This window comes from Hylobates moloch, unplaced genomic scaffold (genome assembly GCF_009828535.3).
Source record: "Hylobates moloch isolate HMO894 unplaced genomic scaffold, HMol_V3 SCAFFOLD_18, whole genome shotgun sequence".
Lineage (NCBI taxonomy): Eukaryota > Metazoa > Chordata > Mammalia > Primates > Hylobatidae > Hylobates > Hylobates moloch.
In genome coordinates, this window is record NW_026652293.1 from 57554894 (window position 1) to 57572469 (window position 17576).

The window sequence follows — 17576 nt, forward strand, 5'->3', positions numbered from 1 at the left end:
TAGCTGGGACTACAGGTGCTCGCCACCATGCCTGGCTAATTTTTGTATTTTCAGTAGGGATGGGGTTTCACCATGTTGGCCAAGCTGGTCTCGAACTCCTAGCCTCAAGCAATCCACCTGCCTCGGCCTCCCAAAGTGCTGGGATTACAGGCATGAGCCACCGCGCCCAGCCCCTGCTTTCAACATGATGTGTATGTAGTAGATTAGCACTCTTTAAGGGAAGTGTCTAACCTAATGGGCCTGAGGACAAACACACAGAATCCTGTACATCCCTTCATGGATGAGGAAATCAGCTGAGAGAGATCATCCTTCCACAGGAGTGAGACCCAGAAGCCCAGAGAAGGCTATGGACTGGGAGAAACTTGCATAGGGTCTGAGGGAGACAGGTCTGGTGTATAGATCCCGAGACTGGAGGTCACTGTGGTACTAAAGATAACAGGAGTAAATGGCAGCACATCATGCCCCCAAACTGGCCAGGACTAGCTACACTGAGTGAGGCCAGCATGGCAGAAGACAAAACAGGCAAGGGATTATTTCCCCCACCACACTAAGTCAGCTTTAGTTATGGACAAATTGGCGAATTTATTTTATTTTATTTTATTTTATTTTATTTTTAGACGGAGTTTTGCTCTTGTTGCCCAGGCTGGAGTGCAATGGTGCAATCTCAGCTCACTGCAACCTCTGCCTCCCAGGTTCAAGCGATTCTCCTGCCTCAGCCTCCCAAGTAGCTGGGATTACAGGCATGTGCCACCAAGCCCAGCTAATTTTGTAGTTTTAGTAGAGACGGGGTTTCACCATGTTGGCCAGGCTGGTCTCGAACTCCTGACCTCAGGTGATCCACCTGCCTCAGCCTCGCAAAGTCCTGGGATTACAGGCATCAGCCACCGCGTCCAGCCTTATGTCATCTATTTCTTGACACCAATAACAGACAACTACTCTAGTCAGTAATTAGTTGTCAATAAATATTTTTCTTACTTAAAATGTATTATTTAAATATAAAATTAGTGCATGTATATTTGCAGTTAAAACATTCATGAATTTGGGCCGGGTGCTGTGGCTCATGCCTGTAATCCCAGCACTTTGGGAGGCTGAGGTGGGTGGATCACCTGATATCAGGAGTTCGAGACCAGCCTGACCAATATGGTGAAACTAAAAATACAAAAATCAGCCAGGTGCCGGGCGCGGTGGCTCACGCTTGTAATCCCAGCACTTTGGGAGGCCGAGGCGGGCGGATCACGAGGTCGGGAGATCGAGACCACGGTGAAACCCCGTCTCTACTAAAAATACAAAAAATTAGCCGGGCGTGGTGGCGGGCGCCTGTAGTCCCAGCTACTCGGAGAGGCTGAGGCAGGAGAATGGCGTGAACCCGGGAGGCGGAGCTTGCAGTGAGCCGAGATTGCGCCACTGCACTCCAGCCTGGGCGATAGAGCGAGACTCCGTCTAAAAAAAAAAAAAAAAAAAAAAAAAAAATTAGCCAGGCGTGGTGACGTGAGCTTGTAATCCCAGCTACCTGGGAGGCTGAGGCAGGAGAATCACCAGAACTCAGGAGGTGGAGATTGCAGTGAGCCAAGATTGGGCCATTGTATTCCAGCCTGAGCAACAGAGCGAGACTCCATCTCAAAAATAAAATAAAATAAAAAGAAAAGAAATAGATAACATAAAATTCTTACGATTATTTGCTTGAAGTGAATAAAGAATGTTTTCTGTATTACTCTTCTATGAATTACAGTAGTCAATACCATTCAATCTCAACTGTTATCACTATTGAAATGGTCTCAAAAATAAACTGCCCTTTCAAAAATCAAGCAAATGGAAAAGGAAAAATCTATATTGATTTCAAAAGTATAGCTGCCCTCATCTGAAAACTACTTCATCTTAAATTTCCTAATATGATCATGGCTGGCTGCGATTCACCACAGCTTCCAACAGCCGACTGGAGAGTGTTTTTCCAGAATAACTAGTATGTTTGCTTCAAGAAAAATTATTTGACAAGGTTAAGGAAAAGATGTGAAAGCTAGATAATCTATTAAGAATCTTTTTTTAAAACTTCAAGGCATTTTATTTATACTTCTTTTTTTTTTTTTGAGGCAGAGTCTCACTCTGTCTCCCAGGCTGGAGTGCAGTGGCGCAATTTCAGCTCACCGCAAACTCCACCTCCCAGGTTCAAGCTATTCTCTGCCTCAGCTTCCCGAGGAGTAGCTGGGATTACAAACACCCACCACCATGCCCAACTAATTTTTGTATTTTTCGTAGAGACGGGGTTTCACCATCTTGGCCAGGCTGGTCGTGAACTCCTGACCTCGTGATCCACCCGCCTCGGCATCCCAAAGTGCTGGAATTAGAGGCGTGAGCCACCGCGCCCGGCTATACTTCATAGCTTACTTTTTTGTTATGCATACATATTAAGAACTTTTAAAAGTCCAAATTAAAGAAGCATGCCTAGACATCATTAAAATAGCTATCAATGCCCATGACAATCCTGTAGCTCAAATAGTTTACTTTAGAATGTCAAAACTGATTTTGTAATAGTCAGGACAGGACAAGCTAAACATTCGCTGTATTAAGACCATGCATGTGTCCCTAGACCTAGTTCTTTCCCTACATCTGTTTTTATAAATGCTGGTGATAAACCAGGTCTGATTAATATATAATCATTTTGTGTGATTATGTAACTGCTGTAAGTCTAGGTTATCTTTGGTCAACCTTAAGAAAAATGGCAGTATAAGTAATGACTTTTGCAAAAGATCAGTGCTAATTTGCAGACTTTTGTTTAAAGAAGGTTTAAACAAAATAAGAAAATTTCATGATTACCAGTTGCTATTAAATGAATTGTAACTTTTTAAAAAAAAAAAAAAAGAATGTCCAAGCCAGGTGTGGTGCTAATGCCTGTAATCCCAGCACTTTGGGAGGCCAAGGAGGGCAGATCACTTGAGGTCAGGAGTTTAAGACCAGCCTTGCCAACATGGTGAAACCCCGTCTCTACTAAAAATACAAAAAGTAGCTGGACATGGTGGCACACACCTGTAATCCCAGCTACTCGGGAGGGTGAGGCAGGAGAATCGCTTGAACCCGGGAGGCAGAGGTTGCAGTGAGCCAAGATCGTGACACTGCACTCCAGCCTGGGCAACAGAGTGCAACTCCATCTCAAAAAAAAAAAAAAAAAAAAAAGGTATATCCAGATCCACGTTTTTTTTTCAAACTCTGCATTTTTCTTTCTTTCTTTTATTTATTTATTAATGTTTTTGAGACAAAGTCTCACTCTGTCACACAAGCTAGAGTGCAGTGCCACAATCTCAGCTCATTTCTCAGCTCATTCTAGCCTCGACCTCCTGGGCTCAAGCAATCTTCCCACCTCGGCCTCACCATTAGGTGGGACCACAAGCATGGGCCACCACGCCCAGTTAAATTTTTTGTTTTTTGTTTTTTTTTTTTTGAGACAGAGTCTCGCTCTGTCGCCCAGGCTGGAGTGCAGTGGTGCGATCTCGGCTCACTGCAAGCTCTGCCTCCCAGGTTCATGCATCCTCCTGCCTCAGCCCCCCAAGTAACTGGGACTACAGGTGCCCCCCACCATGCCCGGCTAATTTTTTTGTATTTTTAGTAGAGATGGGGTTTCACCGTGTTAGCCAGGATGGTCTGGATCTCCTGATCTTGTGATCTGACCGCCTCGGCCTCCCAAAGTGCTGGGATTACAGGCATGAGCCACCACACCTGGCATAATTTTTGTATTTTTTTATAGAGGTGGGTTTTCGCCATGTTGCCCAGGCTTGTCCCGAACCCCTGCCCTCAAGCGATCCCCCTACCTCGGCCTCCCAAAGTGCTCAGACTACAGACATGAGCCTCCGTACCTGGCCTGCTTTTGGACTGGTGTACCAGTTCACACATGCCTGTGATAGCAACTGCGTTCTGAACTGCAGGGATACATTTACTTGTCAGCACCTGAAAACTTCCTCCTGAGTTGAGTCCAATTATCAGCTTCATGTGCCATCTGCCAATCCAGATGAAACTTGGCAAATACAAAGCTGTCCTTTTCCAGGTGACACTCTCCACCTTCTTTTTCCTCCACCGTTTCATTAACAACTAAAAAGCTCCTGCATGATCAGACCTGTGTATCTATCCATCATCAAATCCTACTCCTTTTTCGAGACTGGGACCCTCTGGAGGCTGACCCAGCCCCGCATTTGCTAGCACGCCCTGCAGACATGACCCTCGCTGGGCTCTGATCAGCCTTCAGGCCTCCACTCCAGGTGTCACTGTTCTGTCTCCCCTCTGCTCTCACAGCCTTCTCTGCTAGATGTCTCAGCCGTGCTGGCCTTCTCTATTTCAGAAGTGAAAGTACTGAGAGGGTCTTAGGGATTTATTAATAATGCCCCTGGGGTCGGATGTGGCAGCTCATGCCTGTGATCCCAATACTTTGAGATCACTTGAGCCCAAGAGTTTGAGACCAGCCTGGGCAACAAGGTGAGGCCCTGTCTCTACCAAAAATTTAAAAAAGTAGCGAGGCATGGTGGTGCACGCCTGTGATCCCAGCTCCTCAGGAGACTAGGGTGGGAGGATGGCTTAAGCTCAGGTCAAGGCTGAAGTGAGACATGAGGCCACCACTGCACTCCAGCCTGGGCAACAGAGCAAGATTCTGTCTCAAAAAAGCAAAACCCACTACAACCATAATACTATTATCACACTTAAGAAATTCATAATTCCTTAATATCATCACATATCCAATTGATATTTGAGTTCAATTATTTCATGTCAATGTTTTTAAACTATTTCAATCAGAATCTAAATAAGGTCAACACATTGCAATTGGTTGGTATGTCTTTTAAACTCCTTTTAATCTATAGGTTTCTCTTCTTTTTTTTCCTTGAGTTTCATTTATTAGAGAACCCAGACATTGGCCTATATAGAGTCTCCCAGAGTTGGATCTTGCTAGTTTCACCCCATGGCCTAGTTTAACACATTCCTCTGTCTTTTCTATTTTCTTTTCTTTTTTTTTTTTCTTGAGAGGGAGTCTCTGTCTGTTCCCCAGGCTGGAGTGCAGTGGCTCCATCTCAGCTCACTGCAAGCTCTGCCTCCCAGGTTCGAGCGATTCCCCCACCTCAGCCTCCTGAATAGCTGGGATTACAGGCGCCTGCCACCACATTCAGCTAATTTTTATATTTTTAGTAGAGACGGGGTTTCACCATCCTGATCAGGCTGGTCTCGAACTCCCATCCTCAGGTGATGGACCCACCTCGGCCTCCCAGAGTGCAGGGATTACAGGCGTGAGCCACGCACCCGGCCAAATGTCCTCTCTATTTTCTATAAATTAGCAGTCAGATCTAGGGGCTCGATCAGATTTGTGTGTGTGTGCCGTGTGTGCGTGCACAGCATGTTCTTTGATTAGGAGTCACACCCGCTTTGGTGATCTTCTTTTTGTAATCTTTAAGTTGCTCTTTGATGTAGACGTGGTAACTAATGTTGAAACAAAATTAGTTTCAAAACCTTTCTTTCAGGAAGAGGTTGTGGTTGATTACTTCTGCGACAGATAGATGCAAGGTTGAGCAATCATCTCTTAACAGAAGTGGTCGGCCGGGCGCGGTGGCTCACGCCTGTAATCCCAGCACTTTGGGAGGCCGAGGCGGGAGGATCACGAGGTCAGGAGATCGAGACCATCCTGGCTAACACGGTGAAACCCCGTCTCTACTAAAAATACAAAAAATTAGCCGGGCGTGGTGGCGGGCGCCTGTAATCCCAGCTACTCGGGAGGCTGAGGCAGGAGAATGGCGTGAATCTGGAAGGCGGAGCTTGCAGTGAGCCGAGATCGCGCCACTGCACTCCAGCCTGGGGGACAGAGAAAGACTCCGTCTCAAAAAAAAAAAAAAAAAAACAGAAGTGGTCACACTAGAATAATTCAAGCACAACAACAAATCTCATATCATCTCCCCCTCTCTTAATAATGGTGTTTTCTTTTTATTTGATTAGCTTTTAACAGTCACGCACTCTGCATTTTTTCCCTGAGGTGTTATTTCCACAAGGCAGCGAAATATGACTCAATGGCTAATTTGCTTTTTAAAAATTAAACAAAACTTAGGCCAGCTGCCATTTAAGAAGGGCTCCGGCGCCTCCAGACTCGGTGTGACCGCAGCCATGCCCGGTGCTCCGCTGGCGGAGGCGTTAAGGCGGCAGGTTTATCTCACTTGAGACCTTTCCTTCCTTTTTCATCTTCTCCGGGCTCCGGCGCAGCAGGCCGCAGGGGCGGGGACTCGCAAGAACGCGGCATCCTGAATGGTGGCCGAGTCACCGAAGCCCAGAACCCCGCGTCCCAGAATCGCTGAGAGCCGGCCCCGCACGGGGGCCTGGGAGAGCCACGCGCCCTCCACCCAGCGAGGCGGGCGGGCCGGGAGGGGCGGGGCCTCAGGACTCCGCCCACGCCTCAGTCTCCGCGCTCCGCCACAGCCGGCCGACACCACACGAGCCGGGGAGCCGCCGCCGCCACCTCTGAGCAGCCGGCCGGGAGCGAGAGCCGACAGCTAGTCTGCAAGCCACCGCCGCCACCATGGGGAGCCGCGTCTCGCGGGAAGACTTCGAGTGGGTCTACACCGACCAGCCCCACGCCGACCGGCGCCGGGAGATCCTGGGTGAGGGCCAGCGGGCGCCCCGTTATGTGCGTGCGTGGCCTCCCGGCGCCGGGGCGCGCTCTCCCCTCGCGGGCCCTGCGTGGCCGTGGGCGCCGGAGGCCCGTTAGCAGCCTGCTCCCCGTCGCGTCCCGCCGCCGCTCGGGCCGCCAGCCCGCGGGTCAGCGCGGGAGAGGCTGGGCGACGCGCGGGGGGAGGGACGGGTCCTCGGGGCCGCGCAGCTCCGACCCTTCCGCGAAGAGGCGCAGGCGCGTCCCCGAGCGCGGGAGTCCCCGCCAGGCCCACGCCGGCCGGTTGGGGCGAAGGGTGTCCCCGGCTGCGCCAGCCTTGGGTAGATCTTCTCGCTGGAAGATTCCTGTGCTCTCAGGTGGGCGCCCTTTCCTCTCCCTCCTCCCTCTCCTCCGGAGCGGGCCGAGGTGAGCGGGTGCTGGCGCTGGGGCTGCCCGAGTGCTAGGCAGGGTGTGGTCCTGGGCATCCCGGGGCCTACCAGCGAGCCCTGCTCAGGGTGTCGGGCGCCGGCCGGCAGTACTGGCGGGGGCTGCCGCAGTCCCGGCCTTGGGCCCGTTTGGGGGGCCGGCGCCCCTCCCCATGCCCCCCGGGGATTTTCGGACTGGATGGGCCCCGGTCGGTTCACGCCGCTTGTCCCATTGATCCTCACGACAAGTCTGGGACGTAAGAACGCGGATTCGTAGACATTTTTCATCCATCACGGTTTTGTGGATGAAAAGACTGAAAATGGAAGACTTGCCAAATAAGGAAAATATGTGGCGTGGCCTGCTGGTACCCTGACAGCTAATTGAGAGGCCTTAACTCTCCAGAGGATTCGGGCCTTCTGTGTTACATAGAGAATGCACATCTCTCCCAGGCTACTTCTAATATGCTAGGGATTGCGTGGAATGCTTTACAAACATTACCCAATTTCATCCTCTTGGTAATTCTACTAGGTTGGTATTATCGCTGTTTCAAAAAATGAAATAAGAACGGGTGACTAAATGCGAGAGGGATTCTAATGCGCATTCGGTTGCCTCTTCCAGAGCACGTGTTTGTTTTTTGTTTGTTTGTTTGTTTGAGACTGAGTCTCACTCTGTTGCTCAGGCTGGAATGCAGTGGCGCAATCTCCACTCGCTGCAACCTCTGTCTCCTGGGTTCAAGCGATTCTTCTGTCTCAGCCTCCTGAGTAGCTGGGATTACAGGTGCCCACCACCACGCCTGGCTAATTTTTGTATTTTTTTTAGTTAGAGACGGGGTTTCACCATGTTGGCCAGGCTTGTGTCGAACTCCTGACCTTAGGTGATCCGCCCGCCTTGGCCTCCCAAAGTCTTGAGATTACAGGCGTGAACCACCGTGCCCGGCCAGAGCACGAGCTTTTTAACCCCTGCTGTGTCTTCAAAAATTGAGGAAACGGGGACCGGTCATGGTAGCTCAGGCCTGTAATCCCAGCACTTCGGGAGGCCGAGGCGGTAGGATCGCTTCAGCCCAGGAGTTCGAGACCATCCTGAGCAACAGTGAGACCCCCCGTTTACACACACACACACACACACACAATTCTTTTAAATTGAGGAAACAGTTGGTGAGTTGAACATGAGAAATTATTCCTTATATACAGTATTTCCTTAGTTTTTCTTCTCAACATTCAATTGCCCAGTGAAAAGAAAAAGCAAGTAGCTGGGACCACAAGCCCACACCACCATGCCCGGTTGATTTTTCTATTTTTTGTAGAGATGGGTTTCTCTGTGTTACCCAGGCTGGTCTTGAACTCCTGGGCTCAAGCAGTCCGTCCGCTTTGGCCTCCCAAAGTGCTGGGATTTTAAAGGCGTAAGCCACTGCACCTGGTAACTTTGGGTTCTTGAATTCCCTTCCTCCTGTTCTTCCTCCCCTACACTCCATTAGAGACAGGGTCTTGCTCTGTTGCCCAAGCTGGAGTGCAGTGGCTGTTCACAGGAATGATGATCACTGCAGCCTGGGTTCAAGTGATCCGCATACCTCAGCCCGCCAGTAGTAATTTGTTTGGCAAATCACTTACACATACTTGATATGAGATAGCATGATACTTTTTTGAGAGGAGCCTCACTCTCACCCAGGCTGGAATGCAGTGGCCCAATCTCGGCTCACTGCAACCTCTGCCTCCCGGGTTCAAGCACTTCTGCCTGCCCCAGTCTCCCGAGTAACTGGGATTACAGACGCCCGCCACCACGCCTGGCTAAGTTTTTCTATTTTTATTTTTAGTAGAGACAGGGTTTTGCCACATTGGCCAGGCTGGTCTCAGATGATCCGCCTGCCATGGCCTCCCAAAGTGCTGGGATTACAGGCATGAGCCACCCTGCCAGGCCACATATGATATATTTTATCAATGCCTTATCTACATGTTATGTAGGAATAATCTAGTGTCCTACCTGTGTAAAAACCAACTCTGGAATACTGAAACTGAGCTATTTAATATTCTGAAAATCAGGACGGGTGTGGTGGCTTTTTTTTGCCTGTAATCCCAGCACTTTGAGAAGCTGAGGCAAGAAGATCGCTTGAGGCCAGTTCAGAACAGCCCCATCTGCACAAAAAATTAAAAAATTAGCTAGGTGTGCACGCCTGTCCTGCTACTCAGAAGGCTGAGGCTAGAGGAACACTTGAACTCAGGAGTTCGAGGCCAACCTGGGCAACATGGCGAAACCCCATCTCTACAAAAAAAAAAAAAAAAAAATTACATTAGCGGGGCGTGGTGGCGTGTGCCTGTGGTCCCAGCTACACAGAAGGCTGAGGTGGGAGGATTGCTTGAGCTGGGGAGGTAGAGGCTGCAGTGAGCCATGATTGCCCCACTGCATTCCAGCATGGGCAACAGAGTGAGACTGTCTTAAAAAAAAAAGAGATGAAGGAAGTAAGAAGATGCTGATTGATACTTACCTCACACTGAGCCTTTTTTCCCCCACAAACTTATCACTGAACCATTTCACTGGGAAAGTAAAAGGACTACATATTTCTTGGCCGGGTGCGGTGGCTCACGCCTGTAATCCCAGCACTTCGGGAGGCTGAGGCGGGCGGATCATGCCGTCAGGAGATAGAGACCATCCTGGCTAACACAGTGAAACCCCATCTCTACTAAAAATACAAAAAATTAGCCGGGCGTGGCGGCATGCACCTATAGTCCCAACTACTCAGGAGGCTGAGGCAGGAGAATGGCGTGAACCCAGTAGGCGGAGCTTGCAGTGAGCTGAGATCACGCCACTGCACTCCAGCCTGGGCGACAGAGTGAGCCTCTGTCTCAAAAAAAAAAAAAAAAGGACTACATATTTCTCAATGAAAATACAATGTTTTCCATGCAGGTGTAAATACTGACCCATGTTCTGTTTCAGGGTGGGAGATGGAACCTGTAGAAAGATAAGAATCTTTAGATTTGTTTAAATTATACACAAACGGTAAGAGAGCTTTCTGAAAGTGTTGAGTTTTTTGGCAGGGGAGGGAAGGGGATAGAACAACCAACAATTGTACACTTTAAGTTAACATTTAGAGTTCATATTAAAAGTTCATTTATAAGGCATCTGTTTGAAATTAGTGAGGATGAGCCAGGCTGGGTGGCTCATGGCTGTTAATCCCAGCCTTTGGGTGGCTGAGGCGGGCAGGTCACCTGAGGTTAGGAGTTCAAGACCAGTCTGGCCAACATGGTGAAACCCCGTCTCTACTAAAAATACAAAAATTAGCTGGGTGTGGTGGTGGGCACCTGTAATCCTAGCTACTGGGAAGGCTGAGGCAGGAGAATTGCTTGAACCCAGGAGGCAGAGGGTGCAGTGAGCCGAGATCTCACCATTACACTCCAGCCTGGGCAACAGAGCGAGACTCTGTCTCAAAAAAAAAGAATAAATCACAAGAAATGCTTCCTTCACTGCTATACTTTCACATGATAGTTTTTTAATGTTTTATTTTTTGAGACAGAGTCTCACTCTGTTGCCCAGGCTGGAGTGCGGTGGTGTGATCATAAATTCTTGGGCTCAAGTGATGCTCCCGCTTCAGCGCCCTAAGTAGCTGGGACTACAGGCTTGTGCCACCTCACCTGGCTAATTTTTTTTATTTTTGGTAGAAATAGAATCTCTGTTTGCCCAGGCTGGTCTTGAACACCGGGCCTCAGGCAGTCTTCATGCCTCAGCCTCCCAAAGTGCTGGGATTAATGGTGTGAGCCACAGTACCTGGCCAATAGCTTTATTGAGATTATAATTCAACTATCATGATTTATTCATTTAAAGTGTACAGTTCAGTATTTTTTAGTATATTCACTGAGTTGTGCAGCTGTCACCACCATATAACTTCAGAACATTTCATCATCACAAAAAGAAACCCTGTACTCATTAGCAGTCCCTCATATCCCCTGCTTCTACCAAGGTAACCATTATCTACTTTGTGGCCTATAGATTTGCTTATTCTGGACATTTCATATACATGAAATCATAAAATACCTTATCTTTTATGATTGGCTTTCACTTAGCATAATATAAATTTTTTTTTTTTTTTTTTTTTTTGAGATGGAGTCTCGCTCTTTCACCCAGGCTGGAGTGCAGTGGCACGATCTCGGCTCACTGCAGGCTCCGCCCCCCGGGGTTCACGCCATTCTCCTGCCTCAGCCTCCCACGTAGCTGGGACTACAGGCACCCGCCACGTCGCCCGGCTAATTTTTTTTTTTTTGTATTTTTAGTAGAGACGGGGTTTCACCATGTTAGCCAGGATGGTCTTGATCTCCTGACCTCGTGATCCGCCCGCCTCGGCCTCCCAAAGTGCTGGGATTACAGGCGTGAGCCACCGTGCCCGGCCAATATAAATTTTTTTAATTTTTAATTTTTTTTTTTTTTTTAGAGATAGGGTCCTGTTATGTTGCCCAGGCTGATCTTGAATTCCTGGGCTCAAGTGATCCTCCTGCCTTGGCCTCTCAGAGTGCTGGCATTATAGGTGTGAGCCACTGCATCCAGCCATTAGCATAATATTTTAGCTGGGCACAGTGGCATGCTCCTGTAGTCCCAGCTACTAGGGTGACTGACGCAGGAGGATCACTGGAGTCCAGGAGTTTGAGGCTGTGGTGAGCTATGATGGCACCACTGTACTTCAGCCTGAGTGACAGAGGTAGACCCCGTCTACCTCTAAATATTTTAAGGTTCATTCATGTTGTAGCATGTGTCAGTGTATGATTCCTTGTAGCATGTGTCAATGTATGATTCCCTTTTGTGGCTGAATAATATTCCTTTGTATGGATATACCAGGTGTTTAACATTTTGAGGAACTGCTCTACAGTTTTCCAAAGCAGCTGCACCATTTTACCTTCCCACTAGCAAAGTATGAGGGTTCTAATTTCTCCACATCCTTGTTTTTACCTACCTTTTTTTATTATAGTCATCCTAGTGAGTGTGAAGTGGTATCTATGGTTTCAGTTTGCACTTTCCTAATGACTAACGATGTTGAGCATCTTTCATGTGTTTCTTGACTTTCCATATCTTTTGAAGAAAAGTCTGTTCAGATCCTTTGCCCATTTTTTAATTGGATTATTAGTTGTAAGAGTTCTTCATATATTCTGGATATAGGTCCCTTATGAGATACATGATTTGCAAACATAACCCTGCTTCTGTGGATTGTCTTTTCACTTTCTTGACAGTATCGTGTTTAACAGAAAAGTTTTTGACGCAGTCCGATTTCTATTTTCTTTTGTCACTTGTACTTGTTATAGTATCTAAGAAACCACAAAGGCCATGAAGATTTATTTCTATGTTTTCTTATCAGAGTTTTATAATTTTCTTATAAATTTGGGTCTGTGATCTGTGTTGAGTTCATTTTTGTGTATGGTGTAAGGTAGGGGTCTGAATCCATTCTTTTGCCTGTTGGTAACAAGTCGGTCTAGCACCATTTGTTGAAAGGACTGTTCTTTCCCTGATTATATTGGTAGCCTGTAGTATTGGTTTTTATATACTATTACAATTTTGGGAAAATTCAGTACAGAATTACTTGGAGCATGTTGATTTGTCTGAGAGAACTGTGAATACCAGTTTCATGATTTTAGGGTAATTACAAAATGTATATTTTATCCTTTGTCAGATGTGTTAATTTAATCGTTTTATATAAGGTAAGAATGCTGTACCTCTGTCTAAACACAGAAATAACACATTTTAATATAAAGGATGTGAAACTTCTAAACTTTGAGGCTAATTTTTCCTGTATAAATTCTCAAATTATTGTGACATGATATTTCATAACTTTGCTAGTAGAATCCTTCCTTGTGTTATTAAATATCCACTAAAGTCTCTAGTAAAGGGAATATGATTTACAGAACAAATTTAATGTGTTAGTTTAATTGGTGTTAATTTAATTATAATTGCTGAACTATTACGTACTTTTCTTAGTTCCTGTTTTTTTGTTTTTTCTTTACAGCAAAGTATCCAGAGATAAAGTCCTTGATGAAACCTGATCCCAATTTGATATGGATTATAATTATGATGGTTCTCACCCAGTTGGCTGCATTTTACATAGTAAAAGACTTGGACTGGAAATGGGTCATATTTGGGGCCTATGCGTTTGGCAGTTGCATTAACCACTCAATGACTCTGGCTATTCATGAGATTGCCCACAATGCTGCTTTTGGCAACTGCAAAGCAATGTGGAATCGCTGGTTTGGAATGTTTGCTAATCTTCCTATTGGGATTCCATATTCAATTTCCTTTAAGAGGTATCACATGGATCATCATCGGTACCTTGGAGCTGATGGCGTCGATGTAGATATTCCTACCGATTTTGAGGGCTGGTTCTTCTGTACCGCTTTCAGAAAGTTTATATGGGTTATTCTTCAGCCTCTTTTTTATGCCTTTCGACCTCTGTTCATCAACCCCAAACCAATTACTTATCTGGAAGTTATCAATACCATGGCCCAGGTCACTTTTGACATTTTAATTTATTACTTTTTGGGAATTAAATCCTTAGTCTACATGTTGGCAGCATCTTTACTTGGCCTGGGTTTGCACCCAATTTCTGGACATTTTATAGCTGAGCATTACATGTTCTTAAAGGGTCATGAAACTTACTCATATTATGGGCCTCTGAATTTACTTACCTTCAATGTGGGTTATCATAATGAACATCATGACTTCCCCAACATTCCTGGAAAAAGTCTTCCACTGGTAAGTAAAGGATTTGATACATATTCTAATTTCGTTTTTTTGTTTGTTTGTTTTTTGAGACGATGTCTCACTCAGTCGCCCAGGCTGGGGGGCAGTGGCACAATCTCGGCTCACTGTAACCTCCACCTCCCAGGTTCAAGCGATTCTCATGCCTCAGTCTCCCAAGTAGTTGGGATTACAGGCGCATGCTACCACGCCCAGCTAATTTTTGTATTTTCAGTAGAGATGGGGTTTCGCCATGTTGGCCAGGCTAGTATTTTGTCAGTCCAAGCAGCTCATTAAAAAAAAAAAAAAAATAGCAAGAACAAAGGGTTCACTCTTGGGTCCTTAAGCTTAGTGGTTACACTTAGGATTTATTTTTAATTTTATTTTTTTAGAGACAGGGTCTTGCCCTGTCACCTAGTCTAGAGTGCAGTGGTGCGATAGCTCACTGCAGCCTCAACTCCTGGGTTCAAGCGATCCTCCCACCGCAGCCTCCTGAGTAGGCAGGATTATAGGCACGTGCTACCATGCCTGGCTAATTTTTTATTTTTTGTAGAGGCAGGGTCTTGCTGTGTTGGTCAGGCTGGTCTCAAACTCCTGGATTCAAGTGATCCTCCTGCCTCAGCCTCCCAAGTAGCTAGGACTACAGGCACATGCTATGACAGGCTGAGTTTTTAAATAATTTCTTTTAATCCTCCAAATGGTTTGTTAAAATTTTTTAAATTTTTAGCATTTTGGTAGAGATGGGGATTCCTGGATGGGTGCAGTGGCTAACACCTGTAATCCCAGCACTTTGGGAGGCCTAGGTGAGTGGATCATCTGAGGTCAGGAGTTCGAGACCAGCCTGGCCAACATAGTGAAAGCCTGTCTCTACTAAAAATACAAAAAAATTAGCTGGGCATGGTGGCGGGCGCCTATAGTCCCAGCTACTCGGGAGGCTGAGGCAGGAGAATCGCTTGAACTTGGGCAGTGGAGGTTGCAGTGAGCCGAGATTGTGCCACTGCACTCCAGCCTGGGTGACAGAGCGAAACTCCATCTCAAAAAAAAAGAGAGAGAGAGAGAGATGGGTTTCCTTGTGTTGCCCAGGCTGGTCTCAAATTCCTGGGCTCAAGTGATTCTCCTGCCTTCTAAAATGCTGGGATTATACATACGAGCCACTGTGCCCATCCAGATAGTTTTTTAACTTGAGATGTAAAGACATTTTTAACTTGAGATGGCAGAATTGCACACTTGGTAAGTGCTTAATTTTTTTTTTTTTTTTTTTTTTTGAGATGGAGTCTCTCTCACCCAGGCTGGAGTGCAGTGGCACAATCTCGGCTCTCTGCAACCTCCACCTCCAAGTTCAAACAGTTCTCCTGTCTCAGCCTCCTGAGTTGCTGGGACTACAGGCACACGCCACCATGTCTGGATAATTTTTTTGTATTTTTAGTAGAGATGGGGTTTCACCATATTGGTCAGGCTGGTCTCGAACGCCTGACCTCAGGTGATCCACCTGCCTCGGCTTCCCAAAGTCCTGGGATTACAGGTGTGAGCCACCGCACCCAGCCAAGTGCTTAATTTCTATCTAATTAGCATGCCACAATTTATTAGTATTTGTAAGTTCCTGGATGGCAGGGATCAGATGTTGCCTTTATATTCTACGGTGTCATTCATGCAGTACATTCTTTAATAATATCCAGTTAATCTGATTGTATGTATTTGTTGTTAATTTTACAAATAAGCCAGATATTTAGTCCCTTGGAATGTGATGGGAGAGAGTCCTAGAGGGTCGAGTGTATTCAACTGCTGCTGAAATGTAGACTGCTTTTTGTTTAGAATTCCCTCAGCTGCTGCTGCTGCTTTTTTTTTTTTTTTTTAAGAGGAGGGAGGCAGGTCTCATGGTTTCCCTTCTCAGTGTTTGTGTCAAACATTCATCAGTCATCTTTGAAAGAACCTAGTAACACTCAGTCTTAATCTTGCTGTATTTTTTCCCTTCTAGGTGAGGAAAATAGCAGCTGAATACTATGACAACCTCCCTCACTACAATTCCTGGATAAAAGTCCTATATGATTTTGTGATGGATGATACAATAAGTCCCTACTCAAGAATGAAGAGGCACCAAAAAGGAGAGATGGTGCTGGAGTAAATATCATTAGTGCCAAAGGGATTCCTCTCCAAAACTTTAGATGATAAAATGGAATTTTTGCATTATTAAACTTGAGACCAGTGATGCTTAGAAGCTCCCCTGGCACAATTTCAGAGTAAGAGCTCAGTGATATCAAGAAGTGAATCTGGCTCTTAAACAGTCAGCCTGACTCTGTACTGCTCAGCTTCACTCACAGGAAACTTGTGACTTGTGTATTATCGTCATTGAGGATATTTCACTCATGTCTGTCATTTTATAAGCATATCATTTAAAAAGCTTTTAAAAAGCTATTTCGCCAGGCACGGTGGCTCATGCCTGTAATCCCAGCACTGTGGGAGGCCAAGGTGGGTGGATCACCTGAGGTCAGGAGTTCGACACCAGCCTGGCCAACATGGTGAAACCCCATCTCTACTAAAAATGCAAAAATTAGCCGGGTGTGGCAGCGCATGCCTGTAATCCCAGCTACATGGGAGGCCGAGGTGGGAGAATTGCTTGAACCCAGGAGGCGGTGGCAGAGGCTGCAGTGAGCCAAGATTGTGCCACTGTACTCCAGCCTGGGCAACAGAGCAAGACCCCATCTCAAAAATAAATAAATATATATAAAAAATAAAAAGCTATTTCTAGTTTATTTCACTATAAAGTTTTGCTTTATTAAAAAGCTAATAAACAGCTATTAATCACAGTGTATTAGTATTTGTTACATTTTTGTATTTCACTATCTTTATAATATGGTAACCTGGATACTGGGGGAACTTTAAAATTTCATCTCAAAAATAATTTTTAAAAAGCCTGAGGTATGATATAGCATAAAAGATGGAGATGAAAATATATTTCCCCGGAAGCTGAATTACTCATTTAAAAATTTTAACTTCTATATGGGACCCGAATTATACACTGCTGAATCCTGTACAGCCTTACTCATAAATAAAGTACTTACTGAATTTCCACCATTCAAATTCATTTTTCAGATGTGTTGACTCTCATTTAGAAACTGCTCAATTGATAAAGACTTTCATGTTATTTCACTGCGGTGGGAACTGGCTGTGGTCTGATGGTAGATCCTTGGTCTCAAGTAGCTGGTAGCATGGGCTGTTATGTCAGCAGTCTTGCTTACCTCAAATATGTCACTTGGATACGTTTAGTGTAATATGGTGAATTATTTTAAAAATACATCAGCAGCTGGGTGTGGTGGTTCACACCTGTAATTCCATACTTTGGAAAGCTGAGGCAGGAGGATCGCTTGAGACCAGGAGTTTGAGACCAGCCTGGGCAACATAGGGAGACCCCATCTTTTTTTATTTTTTATTTTCTGAAATGGAGTCTTGCTGTGTTGCCCAGGCTGGGGTGCAGTAGCACGATCTTGGCTCACCACAACCGCTGCCTCCTGGGTTCAAGCAATTGTCCTGCCTCAGCTTCCTGAGTAACTGGGATCACAGGCGTGCACAACCATGCCCAGCTAATTTTTTTGTTGTTGTATTTTTAGTAGAGACAGGTTTTCACTATGTTGGCCAGGCTGGTCTCGAACTCCTGATCTCAGGTGATCTGCCTGACTTGGCCTCCCAAAGTGCTGGGATTACAGGCATGAGCCGCTGTGTCTGGCCCCCATCTTTTCAAAAAATAAGAGTGGTGTGGTGGTGTGCACCTGTAGTCACAGCTACTCGGGAGGCTGAGATTGAGGCTACAATGAGCCATGATCACACTACTACACTCCAGCTTGGGTGA

The 17576-nt window shown here is 46.1% G+C and overlaps 1 protein-coding gene and 1 non-coding gene across 3 annotated transcripts; both read left to right on the forward strand.

The window, feature by feature from the left end:
• The first annotated feature begins 2505 nt into the window (after positions 1-2505).
• LOC116458151 (small nucleolar RNA SNORA72) lies at positions 2506-2631 on the forward strand. Its single transcript, XR_004245219.1, has one exon. It is a non-coding gene; the product is annotated as a small nucleolar RNA SNORA72 (small nucleolar RNA).
• A 3775-nt stretch (positions 2632-6406) lies between these two features.
• On the forward strand, positions 6407-16810 carry DEGS1 (delta 4-desaturase, sphingolipid 1). 2 transcript variants are annotated; one of them, XM_032136893.2, is made up of 3 exons: positions 6407-6614; positions 13005-13747; positions 15708-16810. In XM_032136893.2, the coding sequence occupies exons 1-3, from the start codon at positions 6533-6535 to the stop codon at positions 15852-15854; spliced, it is 972 nt and encodes a 323-aa protein (XP_031992784.1). In that variant the 5' UTR covers positions 6407-6532; the 3' UTR covers positions 15855-16810. The 2 variants fall into 2 exon arrangements, with proteins under 2 accessions (XP_031992784.1, XP_031992785.1); XM_032136894.2 differs by lacking the exon at positions 6407-6614 and adding an exon at positions 6839-6978.
• Positions 16811-17576: the final 766 nt, after the last annotated feature.